This window comes from Hemiscyllium ocellatum, chromosome 17 (assembly GCF_020745735.1).
Source record: "Hemiscyllium ocellatum isolate sHemOce1 chromosome 17, sHemOce1.pat.X.cur, whole genome shotgun sequence".
NCBI lineage: Eukaryota > Metazoa > Chordata > Chondrichthyes > Orectolobiformes > Hemiscylliidae > Hemiscyllium > Hemiscyllium ocellatum.
This window is the reverse complement of record NC_083417.1, coordinates 24,409,026-24,436,312: the sequence shown is the minus strand read 5'-3', so window position 1 is coordinate 24,436,312 and position 27,287 is coordinate 24,409,026. Positions and strand designations below refer to the sequence as shown.

The following is a 27,287-nucleotide window of genomic DNA, read 5'->3' as shown; positions in this document are numbered from 1 at the left end:
TTTAGCACTGTCTGGTCATTGACTTGTTTTGAGCGAGGCCTGAAATTGCTCCAGTTGGTGACAGAATCGTACTATCACCATCTCACCAGAAGTTGTTTAAAACAAAAAAATGACCATAGGTTGCATGGGAGCATATATTTTGTTCAATCCTATGTATTCCTATTCTTCCATTCTTTCAATCTGTTAAGTTGATGATTTCTACCTAAAGAGTACATCTTGGGTTTTGTTCATATACATGTGACTCGTAAGTCCATTTTAGTTTGCTTATTGAGCCAGAATTTGGCTTAGAAATAATGCAAGTTACAATATCAACAAAAAGTTCTATTTACACTGCACCTTTAACAAAAGAAATCACCTCAGGAACATTATCAAGCAAAATCTGATATTGAAACAGATAAAGAAATATTAGCATAGATGGCAAAAGTTTGGTAAAAGAGACATTTTTAAGAAGCATCTTAAAGATGAATAGAGACATATTGGCAGTTAAAGAGATTTTAGGAAGCAAATTCGAAATTCAAGACCTAGGTAGCTAAAGATATTGCCATAAATGAGGCGCTTGTGCAAGAGGCCAGAATTGGAACAGTGCAGAGATCTCGAAGGGTGTAAGACTAGAGGGAGCTACAAAATTGGAAGAGGCATGCCATGGAATGCTTAGAAAACAAAAGTAAAAATTTTACAATTAAGGTGCTATCAGTCCAACATTATCATATAAATCAACTAGGCGTTAGAGCTTGTGCGAAGTGCTGGCAAATGAATGAGATTAGGTTGGGATAGTGGTCGGCATGGACGCGTTGGACTTGAAAGGTCTGTTTCCGTGCTGTACATCTCTATGACTCTATAACAGAGTATTGGACTGACTTAAATTTAAGAAAGCAAACAGCTTTCACCGATAAATCAAAAAGCAGCTTCCCACAACGACACATATGCAGTTATTAGTGAAAATCCTGAAGCTGCTGACTTGCCCTACTTTTTCACAAGCTTCACCATAGTTATACCTTGCAGAGAGACTTCGTGTTGAAAATGTGAAATGCAAAACATTGTTTTGCTTTGATGATTGATACATGTTAAACTTGTGAAATAAAGTTTGAGCTTGTTAATTCCGGTGTGATTGATGCAATACTCTTACTCTTTGCCACTTGACTTGTTTGGCATTGAACATGTTCTTTTATAAATGTGGAAATAATTATCAAATCTTTAATTTTCACAAATTTATAGAGTTGTAAAATAGATCTTTATTTTTTGTTTCTAATCCAGTATTTTCACTTTTTGTATTTGGATTCTATACATGATTTGGTATTGTATTCACTATTCTAACTGCCACTTTCTCATTCTGACCTGACACTGCTTATTAGTGATTCTTCAATTTGATTGCTTAAGGAGATAGACAGTTCTATGCCTTGTTCACATAGGTCCCAGCTTCTCTGTAGAGGTTGCTGTACTGAATGATAACTCTAATTGTAGTAAGTTCCTGCTCAAAATTCCATAGAAAATAGTTAAAAATCGCACAACACTAGGTTATACTCCAACAAGTTTATTTGGAAGGTTTCGGAGCGCCACTCCTTCATCACGTGTTTGAAGCTTCGAAAGCTAGTAATTCCAAATACACGTGTTGGACTATAACTAGGTGTTGTATGATTTTTAACTTTGTCCACCCCAGTCCAACACCAGCACCTCCAAGCCCATAGGAAATATGTAGAAAAATACAAGTATTTTGGCACACTACTTTGGGAGCTTTGTAGCTTTTTAGCGAATGTTGCAAAGAATTAAAAATGTTAGTTTGCAGATGTTGTAAGTGTTTCAGAAGTTTGCTTTTTTTGGATTTCTTCCACATCTTACATATCAGTTTGGTGGTGATGACACAAATTTTTTGAAGACTTTGCGTAGCAATTATTAACTATAATGTCATAATCAGAAGGTATTGCATCTGATGCATTTGATTCCTTGTTAAGGAGATTTTCAAGCAGTGCCACACTGACCCCTGAAGAAGAGGAACAGAGAAATATATACACCAGCATTTTAGAGTTTGAGCAAGACCATGTAAGTACCAGCAGAAAAACATGCCATTCTGTTCAAATATACTGAAACACAATAAGAGTTGAACGTTTCCAATATACTGTAGAGCAAATTAATTTAAAAAACTTACTTTCAAAGGTTTAGTATAATCTTGACTATTTAGTAACTACTCAATTCTTCCGTACACTAGTCCCTTATGTTATATTTTTAATATTTTCTAAACAATTCAGTGACATTCTGACACACCCGAAGCAGGTGGCACTTGAACCTGACTTTCTGGCTCAGAAATAGGGACAATATCACTGTGCCACAGAGCCCCTTTATGTTCTATCTTTATATTTATTCAATCAATTCACCCCAATAACCCATTAAACTACGTCTTATGGTAAGACTGAATGCAAGTTTATGCATTTTACAACTGCAAAATTTGTTGTAAAAGCATTGAAATAAAATATGCCGTTTGTGTCTAGACTCAATTTTTCTACATTAATTTTATTCAGTTGTTAATTTTAAAATAATAGACATTATTCTATACAAGATGTGCATACACAATAGACTTTTAAATGAAACAAGTTTAGTATTTAGCTTTTATTCATGGATTGTATAGTCTAACAGACAAAAGTGTATGATTATAGTTGTAGTAAAAATTCTTTTGACCTCAATTGAATGCCAACAGCAATTGAAAAGCTTTTCAAAATGAATGATAATTATACTTTAAATCTTTTTCTGTAGGAATGGCCCAAACAATGGAAAATGAAGTTAAGGTCACAACCTAATGACCATGTTCTGGTAGCTGGCCTTTTATCCCAAATACTGAGGTAAAGATTTTATTTAGAAGTGGGTGAGTTGATAGAATTCCAGTGAAGATGTTGCAACTGTGGCAGTTCTTTTAACTACTCAATTTTTCTCAAATTGACTGTAGAAGATTAAGGAAAGTTATAATTTTTTTATTATAACTAGCCTATAACTGCAAGATTACTCCAATGATGGTGCTGAGGTGGAGATAGTTGAGACCGTCAAGTTCCTGGGAATGACAACCACCCATGTTGACACTACAGTGTCTACTTTCTCAGGAGGCTAAGGAAATTCAGTGTGTCCATAAAGACTCATGAAAACTTTTACAGATGCACCAATGAAAGCACCCTATCTGGAAGCATCACAGCTTGGTGTGGCAACTGCTCTTCCCAAGACGTTATAGAAGCTACAGAAAGTTGTGAACACAGCCCACTTCAACACACAAACCAGCCTCCCATTCATTGACTTCATCTGTACTTCCCACTGTATCGGGAAAGCAACCAACACAATCAAAAAAGACCCTCCCTCTCCCCCCCCCCCCCCCCCCCCCCCCCCCCCCCCACAATGCCAGTTATACTCTCTTCCACCCTGTTCGTCAGGCAGAAGATATAAAAGTTTGTATACACGTGTGAACAGATTTAAGAACAGCTTCTTCCCCCGCTGTGATCAGACTTTTGAATAGACCTCTGTAGTGTTAATGTTGATCTCTCTCTGCACTTTCTTGGCAGCTGTAACATTGTTTTCTGCACTCTGTACTGTCCCCCTGATGCACTTTCATGGTACGATCTGCCTGGAAAGCATATAAAAGAACACTTTTAACTGTATCTCACTGCATGTGACAGTAATAAATCAAATCAAAGAGTAGATTATTTGAAACACTCTGTAATCCATTAACAGCCCCCCCCCCCCCCCCCCCCCCCCCCGCCATCACCACTACCACCATTTTTCAGCTTCATTCTTCGTGCTTGATCCTGTCTCGTGCAGCCTTCCAAGCCTCAAATATGAGTTCACACCTTCAGTCACTCAGTTGTGATCTATAGCAAGACAGTGTGAACCTCCCTGCAAGCCAGTTCATTTTGAATTTTGTTTTTGCATTGGTCTGTTCTCAGGCAAACCACTAGATGGAGTACCACAAGAGCTCAGTATTGTCCTGCAAATGGCCATGAACATTTACTAATTTATTATTATTGAGATTTATTTTGTTGCATGATGGATTTATAACAAAGCTTTTTTCTAACTGATTTTCGTGACTTGTTACAACCAACAAAGTTTAAGCCAAAATGCTGCAGAAATCTTGTTATCTATCAGCTGTATTTAAAAGGTTTGCATTTCTTTTTCTTTTTATTTCCAGGCATCTTTCTTTGCCTTCTCTTCCTTGCCATCCAAATAAACATAGGAGTACTTCAGATTAGAGTAGCAACAGGGCACTACATAAATGAAGAACAACTTAGTATATAAAAAATCTTATAGGAATAAAAACAAAGTGCTGGAGAAAATCAGCAAGTCAGGCAGCACCCATGGCAAGGGAAACAGAGTTAATGTTTCCAGTTCAGCCGAAGTGTCATTGAACTTGAAACGTTAACTCTGTTTCTCTCTCTGCAGATGTTCCCAGCTCATGCTGAACTCCTCTCTATCATGAACTGTTTTTATTTCATATTTTCACCATCTGCATTTTTTTTTACATTAGTTTTACATCCTTTCTTGTTGAGTTGGTAAAACTGGACCCCAGAATGAACTGATACATTAAGAAAGGAGGGAGAAACTTAAACATATGGCAGTATCTGAAAAATATTGTCACATTTGTACCATGATGTTTTTCAAATTATATTTCTTCTGAGTGGTCACAAACAAGAGCAAACCTTTGAGGGCCTTGTGCTCTAATTTCTGAAATATGACATCCTCTGTCAAAGAAGGAAATGTATTTTTTTAATTGGCAAGAAAATAAAGTGCCAGTGAGTCACCCAGTGTAGAAGATCTCTGAAATCTGATTAGTTCAGAATTGTGTGATCCTCTGTGACTCTCCTTTTTAAAAGTACAAAAGTAATATTGTCATATACCACAAGGCACTTCTCTGGGAGTCAATTGGTGATGGTTTAACCTGAGGGTCACCACACCTCTGGCAAAGGGCAGGGTTGGGAAGACTCGTCTTTTATGGTCTCCTCAGCCGGTGCAGGAATTGAACTCAAACTGTTGGAAACATTCTACATCACAAACCAGTGATCCAACCAACTGAGCTACCCTTTAAAGTATGTAGGCAACAAGTTAAAATGCTTTGGAGATTTTGGTGTTGGACCGGGGTGTACAAAGTTAAAAATCACACAACACCAGGTTATAGTCAAACAGGTTTAGTGGGCGGCACGGTGGCACAGCGGTTAGCACCATTGCCTCACAGTGCTAGAGACCCGGGTTCAATTCCCACCTCAGGCGACTGATTGTGTGGAGTTTGCACATTCTTCCCATGTCTGCGTGGGTTTCCTCCACGTGCTCCAGTTTCCTCCCACAGTCCAAAAATGTGCAGGTTAGGTGAATTGGCCATGTAGTGTTAGGTGAAGGGGTAAAATGTAGGGGAATGGGTCTGGGTGGGTTGCGCTTTGGCAGGTTGGTGTGGACTTGTTGGGCTAATGGGCCTGTTTCCACACTGTAACCAAGTAAGGTTTAATTAGAAGCACTAGCTTTCGGAGCACTGCTACTGGACACAACCACCTGATGAAGGCGCTATGCTCCGAAAGCTAGTGCTTCCAGTTAAACCTGTTGGACTATAACCTGGTGTTGTGTGATTTTTAACTTTGTACACCCCAGTTAATTGCCATTAAAAGTGTTTGGGTGTAGAAAGAGGGCAATAAGTCAATTGTGTGTACGCTCCCCTTCAAATAAGCAGCATGACTCGGTGCCAGTGCCTCTTCTAAATCTACCTTGTCAAGTGAAATTAATAATGATTCTACAATATTTTAGACATCTCAGGATGTGCATAATTTAAAACTCGTGCTCCAGTCCAAAATGTATATTTTTCAAATCTTTTCCATCTTGCCTTTGGCTGTTACTGGAATTCTGACGGTCTCTGGTATCTCACCTTAACAGCAAACTGTTCAATAATAACAGACCATTAGTGGCAAGCCCACCTTTATCTTTAACTCCTACAAATATATGCATGTCTACTAGTAAAGTTCACCCAGTACTGATCAGAAACAAAGATCCCAAATGAAATTTTTCCTTTGAATGTAGCAGCCTTGCAAACAATTTGCGTGTTAATTCATTTAATAAGAATTGGATTTTAATGCACAAGTATATCTGAAACCACTCTAGGCATCAGTCGTGATCAAATAAAATTAACAGCTTTTCAGGTGTATGCAAACAGTACTCCAAAAATGAATTACTTAATTTGTGGTACTTGCTGAACAAAAGTGCTAAATATTTTGCTAAACAATAATAGATGGACGGATTTGTTGCTTTAGTCTACAAGCTGTGTTATGGTTTCCATAAATATTTGCATAGTGTTGTCATTGTGGCCTACGGTGCTGTGATCTTGCATAATTGATCTCTGCTTTGCAAATGCTAGTTATCCATTTTGTAATTGTACTGAGGATTGCTAAGAACTAGCTTTAAAGTTTTATTTTGCTAACACTGCTTGGTGTTATCCACATCCAAGTTTGAGTAAAACTGTCCTTGCTGCAAGAATGTTTATGTAATTCTGCTCAGCATGGAAGTCAGTTGTTTGAAACTGCATGACTCATATTATTTGTAGGTATATTGTCATATGTTGACCCTGATTTATTTTAAGGTTAAAGATGAGCCACTTTTGTCCATCTGTGTACCCGTGACTTTATGAAAATATTCAATGATTCAGATTTGTTCTCACACATTCACCTTTGTATAGAAAATGAAATATCACAATAATAATAATACCACAGAATTCACTACTTTGGACACTGTTGCATTACTACAAAAAACATATCTCTGAGAAATCTAAACAAATTTAAAATATATTGATACGTAATACACCCACTCCACAAATTATATTGCAGTGTTTTTAAACTTTATCATTAATAATTATTGAAGGAGCAAATAGATTTTGAAAGTTATGTAGATGGGTGACAAAAAATCAATTTCTATTTCCATTCATGTAATCCATACCAAGTCCAATGTGATTTAATTCAAAGTTTTAATATTTGTTTTTCATCTAAATTTAATGTTTGAATAATCACTAGGGTTCAGGATTTTGCAACATGGGATTTAGGCAGTGACTGAATTTAAGTCAGGTGTATATTTTCCCTTGTGCTCATCAGTTGTGAATTAATTTTGTTTTTGGTTAATCTGTTTCATTCCCTAGTTGCTCAGAATATCCAGTCTCCCAACTCCTGAAGAAACTGCAGTGCAAGATCTACAGCAAGCTTTATCCGATTGTGAATAAACATTTTTTAGACCTGGCTAGCGTCAATGAGCTTGATGCAGGCACCGGATTGTATTCATCCCTTTCACAGTATTCTCTGAATACAGACGTGACACCTTCACTCAACAGAGGAAGCAGGTTAAAGTCTTCCAAAAGTGCATGCTGCTTGCAATCTGTTCAAGATCACAATAAAATAAATAATAGTGGATTAAGACACAGTTCTTCTGTTAGCTCATTTGCATTTGCTGAACATCAAAATGCAAATTCAGATATTAGAGATCAGAGTGGACTGGCTCAAAATATTACAGGTCACCAAATCAGTTCAACTACAAATGTTACGCCAAATTTGATGGCTGATAAGGATAGCCCTTTTGAAGATTTGGAACATTATGTGATGAAGTTTGAGCAACAACCAGGAAGCATTACAGATAGTCTGATGCAGATGACAAACACTGATCATCTTCATCAAATGGAAGATATTTCATTGCAAAACCTTCTGAAGAATATTGTAACAGATGTACATAATTCAATAGGTAATGTACTCATTCCCTTCACAACTTTGATTAAATGTAATTATTCTGTAATACCAGTAAATGCTGCGTGGAGAAGACATTTGCTGGCCAAAATGGGGAAAATTGCTGTGAATTCTTGCTCAAGGTAATACTAGCATAGATATTTGAATTGTTATTGGTGCAATGTGTAAGAATTATATCATTTTCATAATCTACAATTGAAGTGGAGCATTGTGCATTAAGCCAAAATGGGTCACATTTAAAATTAGACTGCCCATTTATTCCTAATTTTGCTGCCGTTCTGCCATGTCCTGATTTATACTAGTCAATTCCTCTCCACCTCATTGTGCTCAAAGCCTTCTACCTTATGCCCAAAGTCTTACTCACCTGTACCCTCACCCGCTACTCCACCATTTATTGTCAAGGCTCACTTTCACAATTTCAAGGTTCACTTGAGAGCTAGCAGCACATTATCTGATGTTAGAGATGCTACCTTTATAATAGATCAGAAAACCGATTGTCCATTTTCCCTGTCAGGCAAACATAGAAGATCAGCTAAAAATGTGTTGCTGGTTAAAGCACAGCAGGTTAGGTAGCATCCAAGGAACAGGAAATTCGACGTTTCGGGCATAAACCCTTCATCAGGAATGAGGAGAGTGTGCCAAGCAGGCTAAGATAAAAGGTTATGTTCTGCCGGTGGAGGAGTCAACAACACGACGGCTGGAGGAGGAGCGCCTCATCTTCCGCCTGGGAACCCTCCAACCACAAGGAATGAACTCAGATTTCTCCAATTTCCTCATTTCCCCTCCCCCCACCTTGTCTCAGTCGGTTCCCTCAACTCAGCACTGCCCTCCTAACCTGCAATCTTCTTCCTGACCTCTCCGCCCCCACCCCACTCCGGCCTATCACCCTCACCTTGACCTCCTTCCACCTATCACATCTCTATCACCCCTCCCCCAAGTCCCTCCTCCCTACCTTTTATCTTAGCCTGCTTGGCACACTCTCCTCATTCCTGATGAAGGATTTATGCCCGAAATGTCGAATTTCCTGTTCCTTGGATGCTGCCTAACCTGCTGTGCTTTAACCAGCAACACATTTTTAGCTGTGATCTCCAGCATCTGCAGACCTCATTTTTTACCCTAAACATAGAAGATCCCAAAGCATGATTCAGAGGACTTCTATTATCCATCAACTAACAGAAACATGAACTGATTATTTTTTCTCATTTCCAGGTTTGAGACCCTGCTGTGTAAATTTACCTGCTGAGCTTATTTATAGCAGCTTCAATTAAAATGTGCCTTTTTGACTCAGGCACTTTATGCTGTCCTGAAATTGTGAAAGTTGCATAATTGAATATAATGTAGTTACTTTGCATCCTTATTCATTCTCTCCTTTTCTCTTTGTTCTTATTTTTCTTCATTAATTCCTCCTTTCCACTTTCCTATGTGTTATTGAATTTTCTGGACACCCCTACATCAGGTGTAATTGTCACCTTGTTAAGCTTTTAACCTTCATTAACTGAATTAGTCAGAAATCACCTGCACGCTTCCATTTTACAATTAAGGTAGGTAACAATTCAAATACAATTTCATGCATTTTTCTAGGGATATGAGAAATTCATGTCTTACTGATGTATCGTACTAAAGGTATGAGATACATTTCTTGTCATTAGATGAACGTAAGTTTGTTTTGAATTATGCGAGGGAGGTAAGATTTTCAAGTTAGAGTCATATTTTTCTAGCATTATGGGGACATACTTGGATCGTTGGCACCAATTAGGAAATGTGACAATAAGAGAATATAACATATGTTGGATAAACTCAATAGAAATGTAGTCCAATCTTTGACTTGACACTGAAAACTCAAAAATCGTATGTGACATTAAAATTAATTAGAACACAGCTGTATTTTCTTACAAGTAACTTTTATTTAAATCAGAAGAGTTAGGGTTCAAAAACTTTTCTTTCAATGTGGAAGTATTAATAAAAGCTCGGTTTTTAGGTGATATTTCAGTCAGATACAAATTGAATGAATGTTCTGAGGAAATACAATGTTATAAATGAAATGAGAAACAAAAGTAACCACTAGATGTCAGTATGCTTTAACGATCAGGATTTAAATTAAATTATAAATCTGGTCTGAATTGTCTATTGGGAGGCAGTCACTGTTGATTGTGGCTCCATTCCTACATTTTTGCGCAGTGACCATGATCTCTAGTTCTGATTGGGATTTCTGATGATGGCATCTTCAGAAATTCAGAACACAGTTTAAATCCGAGTCCTTCACAGTCATAAATCATCTGGGGAAACCAAGCTGTGTCTGCCTTTTATGGCACTAGCTACTGTCTTCTGCTAAGAATACATTCACTAACACATTAAAAAACTTTGAGATATTTAAACATCTTTTCAGTGAGTGACTGAATGAGTGTGGATGAGGTTAATGGGCTTGAATAACAGCTGAGTAGGGAGGCAGACATGTCGTTGAGTCAGTTTCAGAGGTGTTCTCAGATCTGGAATAGTAAATTCATGTTGGGGGGGGTGGATGAGTTGGATGGTTGGGTCACGGGAATCAGATGGTGAGGACAAGTTCGGTTGGACAAAAATTGGGGGGTGGGGGGAGATAAGAGCAATTCAGGGGTCAGCTATTTAGGTACCTGCGAACTAGACATGTTTTAACCTATTCAGTATTCCTGGGAAAACAATCCAAGTCAGTCATTCAATCAGAACTGTTCAACTGTAGTTTAGGTTTTGGCTGTCAAATTCACACTTTTCAGGTAGATCCTACAGAATTGGTGCATATCGTCTTCTGAGGGGGTCATGATGTTTATTCTCTGGTTATGAGTCTAGTCTCAGACTGTCCAAAGACCCGAACGTTTGGACGTATATTTTACAAAACAAACCTGAAAGAAGGGCATTCAGACCCCTGCACCATATTCATTCAGTAAGATTTTCCGGATATTCCTCTTCCCCCTCCTTCATTCAGTTGTTTCTCAAATAATTCCAAAAAGTCTGCTCTTGCAATAGAATAACCAGTGCAATCAAATTGATCACACTTCTGTATGAAGAATTCCCTAATATGAGTCTAAAATTTACCATTCATTTGATTGAACCTGCTTTTATTCACTATTGGTAAGTTTAAAGTAACTATCGAGATGTTTCTGTACTGTTCTCTGTCTTAATACCACCTTAAGATCACCTTCTTCCTCACCTGTAAAATCTAATGTTCTGAATCTTTTTTCATTGCTTGGCCTTCAAGATTTGAGGGATCAGCCTCATGAGTTTCTCTGAATTATTAAGGGATTGGACCAGTATTGGACATGGTCAGCAGGGTCAGCCTGCTATTTTGGTTATACAGTGCATTTTTTTTCTGCTTAATCTTTGCACGTGTTTTTATACTGAATCTTTTAGAAACTAATTTTCTTTTAGCCAAATTCTTAAATACATTGACAACATTTAATATTTATGCTGCCGGTTTGAGTCTTCCTATTCCTCATGGTAGACTGATGAAGAAAGTGAAGTTGCATGGGGTCCAGGGCGTACTAGCTGGATGGATAGAGAACTGGCTGGGCAGCAGGAGACAGAATAGTAATGAAAGGCAGTATCTCAAACTGAAGAACTGTGACCAGTGGTGTTCCGTAGGGATCCGTGTTGGCACCACTGTTGCTTGTAATATACTTAAATGATCTGGAGGAAGGTACAGGTGGTCTGATTAGCAAGTTTGCACTAAGATTGGTGGAGTAGCAGAGAGTGAAGGGGACTGTCAGAGAATGCAGCAGAATATAGACAGATTGGAGAGTTGGGTGGAGAAATGACAGTTGAAGTTCAATCAGGGCAAATGCGTGGTGATGCATTTTGGAAAATCCAATTCAAGCGTGAACTATATGGTAAATGGAAAAGCCCTGGGGAGAATTGATGTCCAGAGAGATCTGGAAGTTAAGGTCCGTTGTACCCTGAAGGTGGCAACACAGCTCAATAGAGTGGTCAAGAAGGCATACGGCATGCTTTCCCTCATTGTACAAAAGTTGGCATGTCATGTTACAGTTGTATAGGACTTTGGTTTGGCCACATTTGGAATATTGTGTACAGTTCTGGTAGCCACATTACCTAAAGGATTTAGATGCTTTGGAGAGGGTGCAGAGGAGGTTCACTAAGATGTTGCCTAGAATGAAGGGCTCTAGCTATGAAGAAAGTTTGAATAGATTAGGATTATTTTCATTAGAAAATTGGAGATTGAGGGGGGAACCTGATTGAGGTAACAAAATTATGAGAGGTATAGACAGGGTGGATAGCAGGAAGCTTTTTCCCAGAGTGGGGGACTCGATTACTAGGGTTTACGGGTTCAAGGTGAGAAGGCAAAAGTTTAGGGAGATATGCGTGGAAAGTTCTTTATGCAAATGGTGGTGGGGGCCTAGAATGTCTTGCCAGCGGAGGTGGTAATGGTGGGCATGTTAGCATCATTTAAGATGTATCTAGACAGATGCATGAATGGACAGGGAGCAGAGGGATCTAGATCTTTAGAAAATAGGTGACAGGTTTAGTTGGTGGATCTGGATCAGCGCAGGCTTGGAGGGCTGAAAGGCCTGATACTGTGCTGTAATTTTCTTTATTCTTTGTATTACACTGCACTGATCTATGTTAATTTACATATTTAATAATGCATGATTTACATTATAGGTTTCTGTACACAAGTTGCTTGTGTAAAGGAGGAAAATAGAACAACTTCTGCAGTCTTAGAATAATGTAAAGCTTTTCTAATACCCAATTTATGAACAGTGTGCCACAAAGGTTTGGGAGACAAATGACCAGTCTATCTTAGTGATGCTGATGAAGGATAAATATTCTATATACATATTATTTCCCTGATTTTCTTCAAATAATGTTGTGAAACCACATACAGCCATCTGAAATTACAGGTGGGGCTTTAGTTTAATGCCTCATTAATGACAGGTTTTCATGGTACTTCAGTACTGATTGGAGTGCCTCGATTACGTATTTCAATCTCTGCATTTAATCCACAACACTAATATTATTGAGTTAAGATATCAAATAGTGCAGTGTTATCATGATGTCACTACAGCCCTCTCGCTATCATACATGTTTTATCCACTGCCATGCTTTGAGCTTGACTAATAGCCATTTCCCCTGAAATCTATGAAGATATTTTTTAATTGAAGCACCCAGTAGTCCTCATGTCATGGGAAAAATTTCTATATTAAAAGCACAGTGCAAATATAACACCTTTGCGGAGACAGTGACATTGTGGTAATGTGCTGGACTACTGGTATTTCTAGTTTAGCAACCTCAAAGTTCAGACTAACGCTTTGCGGACACCGATTCAGATCCCAACCTGGCAATGGGTGGAATTTGCTTTCGGGTACTATATCTTGAATATGAAGCTAGTCTATACAAGGCATTGGTGAGAGTAATATGCACCGTTTTGGTCCTCTTATTTGAGGTAAGACGTAGTGGCAGAGGAGGTTCACTAGAATGATCCCAGAGATGAGGGGTTTGTCGTATGAAGTGAGATTGAATAGATTAGGCCCATACTCTTAGGAGTTTAGAAGAATGAGGGGAGATCAAATTGAGATATTCAGGATTATAAAAGGTACAGATGAAATAGACGTGGAGCAGATGCTTCCTCTTAGGTGGCATTCTAAGACAGGAGGTCAGAGTCGTAGGATAAGGGGTAGCAAATGTGCAACAGGGTTGAGGAGAAACTACTTCTCCCAAAGGGTTGTGAATCTGTGGAATTTGTTACCCCAAAATGCGGTGGATACTGGGACAGTGAGTAAATTTAAGGAGGAATTGCAGATTTTTAATTGGTAATGGGTTGAAGGGTCAAGGGAATGAATGCAGGAAAATGGAGATGAAGAGCATATCAACCATGATCAAATGGCGTAGCAATCTCAATGGGCCGAATGGCCTAATTCTGCTCCTATATCTAATGACCTTATGAACATAAGTCTATTGCAGAAAAGAAAACCAAACCAAAAAGGACAAGTTAGTAAGGGCAAAACTTGAACAACAAAAAAAGAAAGATTCACTCCTTTCTCCCAGCAATATCCTTCATCGACACTCAACCCCAGTGTAGTATCACTCCTGTCTTAATTCAATTTTTCTGAACCAACCAGGTTATCAGCATTTGCTTTTGGAATTTCTGCACATTCACTAGACAAGATTCTCTTAATTACTGTCTCTTCCTCAGGTGTACAAACATTGACTATTTCACTGACTCTCCAAATTGAAGATTAGAAAAAAGCTCGCTGTCTACTTAAATTCCAAAAGCAATTTAAGACTTCTTTCCTGCTTTGATAGCCTTAGAGACTTCCACGCAAGCAAACATCCTTTTACTGGCATGAATCATCATCTTAGCTGAAACTTGATTGTAGATTCTTTATGTTAAAAAAATTCAATTTTGCATGCTGTTCATTTAATTCCTCATGTTGCTCATCATTTCGCTTATGCCATATGCTTTCTTGAATAGGCTGCCTTTGAACTCCATGTTTAAAAAAAAATCACTTTCTTACCTTTTCTTTAAGTAATCCTTTTCGCAGACTTAAAACCGAAAACACATTTACCTCTACTTTAGAATCTGAATTCCCAAACAATGAAAAACTACAAACCAACATCACAACTACAATTGAATTTTATGAAAACCTATCTAGTTCATCTCAGTAATATTCTTTAATGAACAAAATCTGCTGATTTTTGTATAGTCTGGCTTACATGTGACTCTAGACCCACAGCTATGTGGTTAACTCTTAATTGCCCTCTGGGATAGCCTAACAAGCTATTCCGTTCATGAGCAGTTGGACATGGGTCACACATACTCGCTTTAGCCAGCAACACCTATATCCCATCAAAGAAAATGAAAATGTACAGTAATGTCATTGCAGAACAAAATTTATAGAAATGAATATTGTTCTAATAAGTGTCATATTTATTATCAGTTATTTATACCTTGATTAGAATCATAGGTGTCATAGATCTATTTACCATTAGATGCTGATGGTGTGATGGCCTTTGATCTGCAAACAGTATTGTAAGGAAAAGTTATAATTTCTTAAAATGATCTGTGGACATTATTTATAAGAACGTTTGGAAAGGACTTTTATGTGTTTCCATTCATTGAATCGTAAATGCTGATCTATGCAACTTGGTTACACTTGACCTGGATGCACCTCTATCAAGAAAGAAATTAAGAATGAATCTGTGTCGCAGACAGGCACAAAGAGAATCTGCAATCACAAAGGAGCTTGAGGGTATTGACAATCAGCCTATTAATACATAGACCAAAAGAAAGCAGTCACAGACAAAAAGAGGAAAGCAGAAACCATGTAAGGAGAAGAAAAAGCAACTCTTTCAGAAAGAGACCAGTTTTTCAGTTTTGCAGAAAAGGTAACAGGAGCTCCCTAAAAACTGGATGCACCAGCTGAAAAGGTATTTTACTGGACACGTCCAAACCATAATCCGAGTGTTATTAGTTGGCTATTTATGGATTCTAGAAACCTACACCATCCAAACTATCATAATTGAAGAGTGTGGATTGACAGGTGTATGTGTCGTACTGATGACAATCATAACTGTGAAACTCTGACGAAAGCTGTTGTCGAACCTGACTCTTACCCACCCCGTGTGAGTAAAGAAATGTGAATCGTGTAGCTGCATAGTGCTACATGTCAGTAGGGAGTAATGACGATATTTTTGTTGTGTCAGATATACCTTTGTTGCATTGACTATTGCCTGTTCATTTATATTTAATTTGTGTTATTTCTAATTCATGTTAAAATAAGTGCTGCAAAAACTGAAAGCATGTTGCTTTTTATCATTTGGGAGTCAATTAATTGTTGATTCTTGTTTATGGATTCCACCATGTGGATTGTAAGAATAGCATGAATAAGCAAATTAGAATGTTTGGAATTGCACATAAATCAGATATTGTAACTCTTATAACATTTAAGCAGCAGTTAGATATTCATTTATATGGCTATAAGCAGGAAAGTAATTAGATGAGTGTAATTGGACCTTTGGTGACTAGTAAGACATGATGGACCGAATGGCCCCCTGTGTTGTCAACGTCTGTCCTTTCAGATTGTCTTGAAGTATTTTCACATTTTTAATTAACATTCTTGTCTCTGTTTTATTTATTATAGATAGGCTGCTGTCCTTATGTGTTCTTGCCTTTGAACCTCTCAACACTGCGACTGGAAAAGATCAATGCTTGGCCAGCATTGAGGAAGCTTTGTTCCGGCCTATCTGGGTGTTCCTTTTGACGCTGTTTAGGTAATGTATTATATGTAAATTTTACAAGAAATGGAAATCTGAGTTTTTAATTGGGAGAAAAAAATTGCGTTTGTAGTAAACAGCATTTTTTTTAAGTTTGAAAGTAGTGTTGAAAAATTACCAAAATTGATTCCCTGTTAAAATACTATGTACAAATGCTTGCTGTGGAAGTTGAAGATGTGATTATTTTTCAACGAATCAAAGTAACATGTACACTGAATGCGTGATCAAAGCAGCTGCACTTGGAAAGAGGAGGTACCAATGAGAACCAAGTACCTGCCCTCCTCCTGAACTCCCGATCTTGCCTCGCCTTAACCCATACGGCCCTCAACCTGTCCTCGCTTATCTGTGGCCTGGATCCCTCGATAATACTGGGCCACTGAGTGGATGCTTTATCAGCTGTGACCGTCACCTGCAAAAATGGGGACGGGCCTCTGATTAGTTGGCACCTTTTGTCATCCTACTTATGAAGTTTCCATGCTTGCTGTTGGCAAAGCTGCATTTCAGGCTGTAGAGAGTACACATCGGAACGACATTGTGCCGATTGTTCAATCCACTCTAGTTGATTTATTGTTATGTCAAGTGTCTAGTGGACTAAACTCTCCTTTGAATTCCAAATGGAGTTTTTCATGAATCTCAAATTCTATGTGTGCTATATATATTTTTCTTACTCAAATGGCACTGGCTGTCATTGTGATCTGCTTACTTCGAGATGTTTCGAAAATATCAAAAAATAAGCATGGGGAGAATTTTAACTTATGTTCAATGTCTGATATTGAAATTTTCAAAGTATCAGACTTGACTGCAACCTGAATTTAACAAAAGTTGGACAAGGAAGCAGATTAGCAGTTTAAATATTTGACTTAAATAACTTTGCAGGTCTAATGGAGGACACCCAGAATTTTGGAAGTCAGGAAATTTAAGGGATGAATAGAAGCATAGGTTTGAGTTGAAGTTGGGTGCATCCACATCATTGTACTCCACTGCCAGCTAACCTGACCCCAGCCTCCAAGTTATAGAGAGGACCTTCTTGTTCCTGTGACACACTCTGTATTCCTCCCTGCCTGCAGAGAAGCCTAGTCAGTCAATCAGACGGATTGCCATGCAGGCACCCTACTAAGCAAAAGGTGTTGCATGCTTTGAAGTTAAAATTGCACTGCATGCAAGAAGTTCTGGATTTCCCATTAATATCCAGGTCATGGTGTAAGAATCAGACAAAGCTCGAAATACATTGGCTTCCTTCCTAGAATAGTGTGAGAAACAAAGGAGGTTCAGCATTCAGTTGATAAATAATGTATAATATTCATTGTTTTCTTTCAGAAAAGTGAATGTACAGAGGGAACTAGCTCTTGAAAAGAGCATGAAATTGTACAAGAATGTTGTCCCAGCAGATATTGGTGTTGCAGCTAAGCTTTTCCCCAAGGAATCTGCTGCTTCAAATGATTCCTATCCTTATGAAGTGGCAGTGCAGGAGTTAAGGTTAATAACCAAAGAATACTGTCCACAAAAGAAGCTTGAATGTATTGGTAAGCATATTTACTAAAATTCATGGAATTTAATTCTCTTACTTAATAGCTCTCCTTGAAGTAGTTAGATTAGATTGATCTTGCCATTATCTGTGTTCTGTATTCACTAAAGTTTTCACTTTGGTCCTTTGAAAATGCAAATTAGCTGTTTATAAAACATTCAGCTGTTACAACACTGGTAACCAGTTAACAAGATGTTTTATGGATTCGGTAGACAGGAGGAGAAAAGCTAAAAACTAGAAGATCTTCCAGATCAATCGGACAAAACAACAAGGAGTGAGGAAAAGACATGAACACATGGGGAAAGGAATAGAATAATTGTGTTTAAAGAAAAGCAGGAGTTAGTTAAACAAGTGTGGTAAGAGAAATTGGAGAAATAAACGATGTTTATAGAAAATTATGTGCAAGTCAGTAATGGGATGAGAGGTAATCATGTATAAGGGAAACATGAGGGACAAATTTTAATGGCCTGCTTTTAATTGTTTATCAATTTGCTGTTTAGTTCAAGTAGTGGTCATTATTTAGAGAATTCAATTGCAGGAATAGCTAAGAGCGGATTGAAACTGTGTTTTTGGGTTCAAGATATATAGTGTGTAAATAAAAGCTTGCACGTACTGTGTGTAAAACTTGACTCCAGTTCTATCTTTCAATAAGTGGCCGTAAGAAAAATAAGCTTATAATTCACTTATTGTTTCAAAAACACTGGGTACCAGCAAAGAGATTTTTCAAAATTTCCACAGCTCATGACATTGATTTTCAAATTTGAACTTGTTTGTGTTTCTCGTGAAGGATAACTTAAAAGCATATGTGGTAGCATATTTTTCTTTGTTTGAGTCAATGACTCTGACAGAGGTAAACTATCCCTCATTCTTCTCAATCTGTCGACAGTCTTTAATGTTGTTGACCAACCGTTTTCTTCCAACATGTCTGCACTGTTATCCAACTAAATGGAACTGCTTTCATCTGTTTCCATTCATTTCTATGCAATTGAAATCAAATCAAGACTCACCTGCACCGATAACTTGGATGCATTCCCTCCCCACCTCCATTGGAGTCCAATCACTTCTTGTCCAAATGCAGCCCTTGGCATCCTGAGCCAAAAACACAGCATCAGTTTCCACTTGCCGGCTGACAACAGCCTGCTTCTCTTTCACCACCTTCCTTCTCAACAATTATCTTCCTACAATTTGTTATAGACTCTTTATCCAGCATCCAGTACTCAATGAGCAAACTCTTTATTGGGAAGACCAAAGTCATTGGACTGAATTTTACCACAGGCTTTTGCCATGCCCTCACACGAGAAAGCAGATCCAGAGTGCACACACGTTGGCAGTGAGACCAGCTGGGGGAGATCTACTATGTTCAGCCTCCTCATTGGCTGCCTATGGTTTACCATTCAGAGAGCTGGCAGCTCTGAAGCCTTAGTAGTCCTACTGGGGGACTTGAGTGCAGTTAAGATGTGTCCTTTGACAACTCAAAAAAAAAAATTTAGGCAGATGAGCTCAGTGAACCTTGCAGGGTTAGTGGAGAACCTCTGGAGGTGAGGATTGGGGCTGTAAGGTTGCTTTTAATGTCTCCTTTTCCACCACTCTGCTTTCACAAAGCCGGCAATCTTCCACATGGCAGGAGGTTCCTCCGCTGTCAGCAAATTGCTATGCATTTGTCAGCTGGTGGGACGGAAATTGGCCCAGTCCTAGGAAATTTCCCCAGAATACGACAGCATTCTGAAGTTGCTTTCCACTCTGTAACAGTGCCTGACTGTGCCCTGCTTCACCTAATCTGCTGCTGAAACCTTCATTCATACATCAATTACATGCAGATGATTGCAATGGACTCCTTCATGCTATGCCATATTTTACCTTCTGTATATTTGACGTCATTAAGAACTCTGATGTCATAACTTGCACATTAAGCAATATCTCAGTTTTAAAATCCTTATCGTTTTTGCACATCTCCTCTTGGTCGCTCCCTATTTCTGTATTTTCTTCGAAACTCGAAACCCTCAATTCCTGTTCTCAACTCTGGCTTCTTGTAAACCTCCAATCTACTGTTGTTATTGGGAGCAGTGCCTTCAACTACCAAAGCCCTTGAATTGCCACCCAACGTCCCTTCCTTTACTACTTCAAAGTGTTCTCCAAAACTTGCCTGCAATCTTCTATTTATCTACCCTAATGTTTGCTTGCATGGTTCAGTGTCAAATTTTGCTTAAAACTCCTGCAAAGCATTTTGGGACATTTTGCAATATCAGTAATGCTAGATAAATTCAAGCTGCTGTATCTCCCATCTAATACAAAGTTTGTGAATGGTTTAAATGTAACTTATAATACTATTGTATCATATTGCTACAGTACGAACACTACGTCTTATCTGCGAATGTGCTGAACATTACTGCAATTCTAAGGAAGCTGGTACCCTGCATGTTGCTTCTGCAATGTAAGTACCGTGTTTGCAGTTAAGTAGACTTTACTAAGCAGCCCATTCCCAAGAAATGAATTGATATTTAACAATCTTCCAAAAATAATTCTCGTTCTAGTTACCTCACAGCTTCCTAGTGATTAATTTGAATGTTACAGGGTTTATTTTGTCAAAGCTTCCTCAGCCATCTCTAGTTTTGATCCTACTTCATTTTTGTGCCTTTGTTTAGCCAATTCACAAATCTATAAAGTTCCCAAGAATACCTGTACAGTGCTTAATGCATTTGTCTTCATCTCTTTTCTCAATATTCCAATGGTTGTAACTAGCCTAATAAGGCTGATCAAACCTTGTTCACTACTGCCAAGTTCTCTGGAAACTTCTAAATTTCCTTCATAAAACTTTAGACATTCCCTACCTTGCTTACCACTCCAGCCTGCCTCCCTGCCCTCACACCCTACCTTGCTCTCTTCAACTGTTACCAAGAGCTTCATGTCTCTGTTGAAAGCACCTAAGGAACTGAAGCCTTTATATATAGCACTACAAATACAAAAAAATTACATGATTTACTCACCGCATTCAATAGTTTTTATTATTTTCAGAAGAACTTTCAACAATTGTTTTATATGCTGTACCATAACCTGTATTTCAAACTTGTGACATGTATTTGTCACCTTTTTCCATTACAAGTGTGAACATTGGAACTTATAATGATCGTATCAAAACTAATGACAGAATGTATGATTTGAAATTTCCAATTATCATTAACTCTTACTTGTCTGAGGTCACTCTTTTGTTCTCCCATGGGGAGATCAGAAATAAAAATATTAAACAATGTTCTATAAAACTTGCCTCCAAAATCTATGTATCTGCCCTAATATTTGCTTCCATGGTTCAGTGTCAAATTTTTGGTCACCTTTCAGGTAAAAATGCTCCTGTCTATTTTAAAATGAATTATAACATGACAAGCGTGCACTGATAAAAATGCTTCTGTCCATTTTTATCAGTGTAAGCTTATCATGTTATAATTACATCCCCTGACCAGTGTGGGTGCTCCAGTGAAATAAAGTATGCTGTTCAGTTGCTGAAAATGGTAACTTACTTCTGCCATTCGTTTAACTGGCAAGATAAACAAAGGAATAATCTCAAATTGAGAATTGTACTCAGCAATTTTATATGGAGCAAGGTTTTGGACATTTTTTGTTACAAGTCATTCATATTGATTTTGCTAGAAACTCCACCTTGTTGAGGTTGCATGTTAAAGTTTGCAGCACTCAAACAAATCATTCTGCTCAACAGGTTGTGCCAATGTTTATTTTATATAAGCCTTCTCCTACTTTAGTTTATTGTACCCTATCAACATTGTTTTCTATTCTTGACTTCCTTTATGCGAAAAGTGCAGTTTTAATTATCCCTTTCAGATCTAATAATTGTTTTAATTTCAACTCGTAAAGTATAAGTGGACATGCTGTCAAAATCTATTAGCAAATCCGTAACCACCCATTGAATTAATAGTCTTGCTTTTGTTGTCTGAACTTGTTCCTTTTTTTCTTTAGAGACATGTACAAAATAGCAGAATTAATGAAGGCATAATTTCAAATTGAGAATTGTGCTCAATAATTTGACATAGCGGGAGCTTTTGTGTTATTTTTCATGATACTTTATTCATATTGATGTTGCTACAAATCCTTCCATATCGATGTTATTATGTAAAATTTTAGAGCACTAAAATAAATCATTTTCATCAGGTCTGTATTCATGCACCGCACAAACATTGTGAATTAGGCTTGTGTAAGAGCTACATTGTAATCTGTCAGTTAAGCACAAAATGATTTTATGGTGATATAGACATGAGGATAGAGTAGCCAAATATAGAGTTGTGACCAGTTGCAGAGTAGCTAAAACATCTCTCTCCAATAACGGGGCCCAATAAACCTAGTAAGTTTTAAAAGTAAAGTTCAGGATTAGTGTTGCAATTGTATTTGAATTTGAGTTCTTTTGGCTGAGCTTTCATTATTCTTCCATTTTGAAGGCATTTGTTTATTGTTGCAGTACAGTTCCACAGCTGCTAGCCATCCTCCTGTGTGTTGCCATGTTTAAGCTATGCTGAAGACTGTCGACAGGTCTTTGGACTGTAAGACATATCCCTGGCTGTTATCAGTGTATTGGCTGTTATCGGTACATAGCCTATTTCCAACAAGTTAAAGGGTAGCAATCAGCAAGCTTGAGTTTTTTGTTTAAGTTCATGTTCAGCAGAAACATTGAGGCCAGAGGTACTAACCCTGGCGTTCATTAAACTGTTAGTAAGGTGGTTTAAGGTGAAGGAAATGAATGGAGAAACATCAAAAACATCTATAATACTAGCAGAAGTAGGCCTTTCAACCCTTCAAGTCTGCTTCAACCTTCCTTATAAATGGCTGATTAAGTACCCAGGTGTCAAATTCTGATGAGTCCGTTGAGACTTTAAAATTAAACCAGCATATCTGATGCTCAGTCATTTCTACTGCATAGATAGGAGCTATGCACCGCAACTAATCTGAATCCATGTCTTCACAAGAATTGTTCGTGAAGTTGATACTTATAGTCAATTCCCCTGCACACTGAGCACTACAAAAGTATCAGTTTAATGTTCTGCTGCCCAAGAAATGTCTTCACTGTGATTGCCACTCCTTGGATGATGCAGTCCTCATCTGTTTTAACTTTTTGGTTGGAGATCTTTGCAATCCAAAATGTTAATGTGTCTCTTTGGTCAAACTGAATTTCGCACACTTTTGATTTTCAATTTTAGTTTTGACCATGTTGCACATTTCAATTAATACTACTCACCTTTTCCTTCTTACACACTTCTATTCGTAATATTCCATTCTCCAACCAGTGAGCTGTCAGTTGTCACCATCCACTACCATCAAACCCCCAAACCCTCTGCATTCACAATTTTTTACATGCCTGGATGTGCTTTTTCTGTGTGAGGTAAGGATGTGTTTTTATGTAACTCTGTCATATAAATTAACCTCTCCATATTGCTTTATGTCAGAAAACGTTTCACAGAAAAGAAAAACTTTTTAAAGAATTGAAATGATTAATTTGGCTGCATTTCTAAAATTAGTTGTCAGTCAGAGGTAAATTTTAGTTGCGGTTACCAGCTCCACACAGATTGTCTATTAGAATAAGCAGCTGAGCCACACCCGGCTATCTCCCTCATTCAGTACATCGTTGTTGTATGCATTCTATCAGCAGTGGTTACCTCTTAATGTTAGAGCAATTGACAGTATCCATTTTTCAACACCATTGATGTCATGAAGTGTTTAAGAGAGCCAATAAATTCACTTAGCTCTTTTCCAAGTCTGGCTGTGCACCACAGTGGAATTATTGTCAACCTCTGGTGAAACACAAGGAGCATGAGACTGACCTTCTGGACAGTTCTTGTATAAATTAACTTTAATGCACTTCTGCACCCTAAATTGCACAACAGCTTTTGTGAAGATCTCATCTCCTTGATACAGAAATCACAGTACAAAATACAACTTAATGTGAAGATTTTCAAAATTTCACAGCTGCAAATGTAATCTGTTGTTCCAGGAACTTGCACATTTATTGAGAGAGTCACACTTCATAAAGAAAATTTAGCCTCATTCATAATCTAGTCAGGGAATTGTCAGGGCTCATGACATTTTTTCTACTATATTGATTGGGTTGATGAAATATATCTTTTTTTATGCCTCCTATGATTCACCACTGAGAGGACACAAGTTACGTTTCAGCCCATCGAAGGAAGCTGCTTCAGCTAATAATGCATAGAAAAAGATGGGAGGGCTAATCTATCTTCAACATGTGGGGTCAGTGGGTAAAAGTAATGGGAAGAAACTGAAGATTTGGTGAGAACTTTTTAGTTCTCAGCATGGAATTCACAAAGACTTTCTACAACATTCATAGGGTTGACTTGATTTGATTCATTATTTTAGCTTAAAAATGTGTTGCTGGAAAAGCGCAGCAGGTCAGGCAGCGTCAAAGGAGCAGGAGAATCGATGTTTCGGGCATAAGGCCTTCCTCAGGAATCTATCGACATTTCGAGCATAAGCCCTTCTTCAGGGCTGCCTTGATGCTGCCTGACCAGCTGCGCTTTTCCAGCAACACATTTTTAAGCTCTGATCTCCAGCATCTGCAGTCCTCACTTTCTCCCAGTTTGATTCATTATTGTCATATGCACCTAAATACAGTGAAAAGTTTTGATTGTGTGCAGTACAGGCAGATCATATCATGTGGAGATAATAGGGTGCTGGAATTATAAAGAAGATTACATAAAAAGCAAGATCAATGTTCGATTTGAAATTTGAGAGGTCCATTCAGAAGTCGAATACCTGCCAGAAAGAAGCCGTTCTTGAACCTGTTGGTACGTTGTTTAAGCTTTTGTATCTTTTGCCTGATGGAAGAGGTTGGAAGAAATTATAACCAGGGAGCCTATTAGAGGCGAAAAGGCAACCTGTACATGAGGCCAGAGGCCATGTATTAATATTTCTTAACTGCACTCACAGAGGAGAAGAATGTTGTAGCTGGGGATTTCAGATGGATTGGTGAGGTTCTTGAGTGTTAAGATTAATTAGGAGGAGGTATTAGATCCTTATGTGGGTGTAAAGGTGCATATTTATCTTGGGCTGCTATGGGAGGCAATTGCTGGAGCCCTGGTGGAGGTATTTAATACTTCAGCCACAGGTGAATTACCAGATAAGTGGTTCTTTTGTTCAAGAAGAGCAGCAGGAATAGGCCACATAATTACAGGCCAGTTAGTCTGACATTACTGTAGGGAAAGTGTTTGAAAAATTCTGAGATTCAGGTTTAATCAACAATTGGAAAGGGAGGGATTGATCATGGATAGTCAACATAGAGTTTTTAGAGAACATCCTTTCTGACTAATTTAATTGAGCTTTTTTTGAAACATAACCAAATATTAGTGAGGGCAACACAGTTGAAGAGGTTTATCTTGACTTTAGTAAGGCCTTTGACAAGGTCTCGCGTGGAAGGCTGGTCCGAAAGATAGGAGCCCATGGAATCCAAGGCAAGTTGGCAAATTGGATCCAAATTAACTTGCACATAGATGACAAATTGTGATGGTAGACGGTTGCTTTTGTGATTGGAAACCTGTGACCAGCGGTGTACCACAGAATTGATCCTGGGACCCTTGTTGTTTGTCATGTATACTAACAATTTAGATGAGAATGTAGATGGTGTAATTAGTAAGTTTTCAGATGACACGAAATTTGTTGGTGCTTTTGGTAAGATAATGGTCTCAGGTTGCAATCTAATATCAACTGGTAAATTGAGCAGAGCTATAATAATCCTAATAAGTGTCAGGTGATGTATTTTGGGAGGTCTAAAATGGGAAACTGAAACACAGTGAATGGTAGAGCCCTGGGAGTATTGAAAAACAAAGAGACCTTTGTGTACAAGTCCATAGATCCCTGAAGGTGTCCGCACAGGCGGACAGGGCAGTGAAGAAGGCATACGGGATACATGACTCCATTACTTATCGTTTTCAGCAACTGGAAGAAAGTGAGGACTGCAGGTGTTAGACAGTTAGAGTCGGAAAGTGTGGCACTGCAAAAGCACAGCAGGTGAGGCAGCATTGGGAGAGCAGGAGAGTCGATGTTTTGGGTAAAGGGCTTTTGCCCGAAAAGTCAAGTCTGCTGCTCCTCGGCTGCAGCCTAACCTGTTGTACTTTTCCAGTGCCACACTTTTCAACTCCGTTAGTCATGATGTAAAATATAGGAGCAAGGAAATCTTGTTGCTACTTCATTAAACATTGGTGAGGTCACAGATGGAATATTGTGTGCATTTCTGGTTCTCACACTCTCGACAGGATGCGATTGTACTGAAAAGGGTGCAGAGGAGATTTACCAGGATGTTACTTGGGATGACAAAACTCAGTTATGAAGAGAGACTGGATAGGCTGGGTTTGTTTTTCTTGGAACAGAGGAGGCTGAGCAGTGATCTGCTTGAGGCATACAAAATTATGAGTGGCATAGACAGCGTAGATGTCAGAATCCTTTCACCATGGCAGGCATGGCTAAGACCAAAGGGCACAAATTTAAAGTGAGGAGTAGGTAGTTTAGAGGAGATCTGAGAAAAAAAAATTACCCAGAGGAGTGTAGAAATATGAGACATGGTGGAGGTAGGTACACTCACAACATTTTAGAATCATTTGGATGAGCATTTAAAATGCCAGGGCATAATAATAGGCTTTAAGCAAGTGCAGATAAATGGGATTAGTGTAGTTCAGCATAAACATGCTGTATGACTCTTGAGTCAGCATAAGTAAAAGGCTTGCTCTGCCTCTCCCTGTCCAACTCTTGTAGTTCTCTCTTACTGTGCCCATGCTCTCTGTTGCTACGGTGTGCTGTATTACAGCTTTTTTTTTGTATTTGGCTTTATTCCTCCTCATCTAACAGCAGGAAGCTGCTGATGATCTGAGCCAGAACCTTGTTTCTCAATGTCTTCAGAACATGCTCAGCCTTTTGTTAGCAGTTCTTGCTTCTTGAGTCTGGGTTCAGGATTCTGCACAGATTCATGGGCATGATTTTTTCTTTAAATCATTTGTAAAGAATTTTAGATGTAGTTTGTAAAAATACAACACTGCAGATTCTGGAAATTTCAAATAAAACAGAAAATGACAAGCGTTCCAGGTCTGGCAGAATATGTAGAGAGAAAGCAGTTTACGGATGATCTTTCATCAGATGAAAAGTTACAGATCTGACTGTTTGTCTCTCCATGGATGCTGCCAAGCCTGCTGAATATTTCCAGCATTTTCTGTTCTTATTTTAAATGCAGTATTTCAGTTGTATAAATAACTCTGACTTATTACAAAGTAAATAATCCTCTAATGAGGGTTATAAATCAACTGTGAATCTCATATGTATTGCTGTTTGAATAAAGCATCAAATTACGATTTGCACAACCAGCCTATTAATGGAGTTGTCCCTTGATTTATAAGATTTAGTGTTATCATGAATGGGATTAGCAAGTATGCCAGTGCTTACTCAGGCCAGATACATTTTGAGAAGCTGCTTTTTGTCTGAGATCTGCAGCAATTTCTTCTTCGTTTTTAAGAAATCTAAACGATATTATACTTTGTTATTCGTATATACCTTACACTGATTTTTCCAATTGGAAATTAGGCCTGCTTTGTTCTTTTCTCTAATCTTTTGAGGTGAAATGTCTTTTACTCTTATCTATTCAGTAAACTGTAGCTAGTTGAAATGGATGACTAAGAAGGTAGTAACTAAAAAACTAAGAAAGAAATTTGCATCCTTCTGATCTATTTAAATCCTACAAAAAGATTCTGAAAGTATTTCAATCAATCTAGGAG

General features: G+C 38.2%; 1 protein-coding gene across 1 annotated transcript in view; it reads left to right on the top strand.

Moving 5' to 3' along the window:
* The window catches only part of vps9d1 (VPS9 domain containing 1), a 75,913-nt gene that overhangs the window by 22,737 nt on the left and 25,889 nt on the right, over positions 1–27,287 (top strand). The window contains exons 8-13 of the mRNA XM_060837621.1: positions 1,950–2,037; positions 2,746–2,831; positions 7,136–7,728; positions 15,860–15,989; positions 17,310–17,515; positions 19,864–19,948. Coding sequence (XP_060693604.1) covers positions 1,950–2,037; positions 2,746–2,831; positions 7,136–7,728; positions 15,860–15,989; positions 17,310–17,515; positions 19,864–19,948 — 1,188 coding nt within the window. The remainder of the gene's footprint in view (positions 1–1,949; positions 2,038–2,745; positions 2,832–7,135; positions 7,729–15,859; positions 15,990–17,309; positions 17,516–19,863; positions 19,949–27,287) is intronic.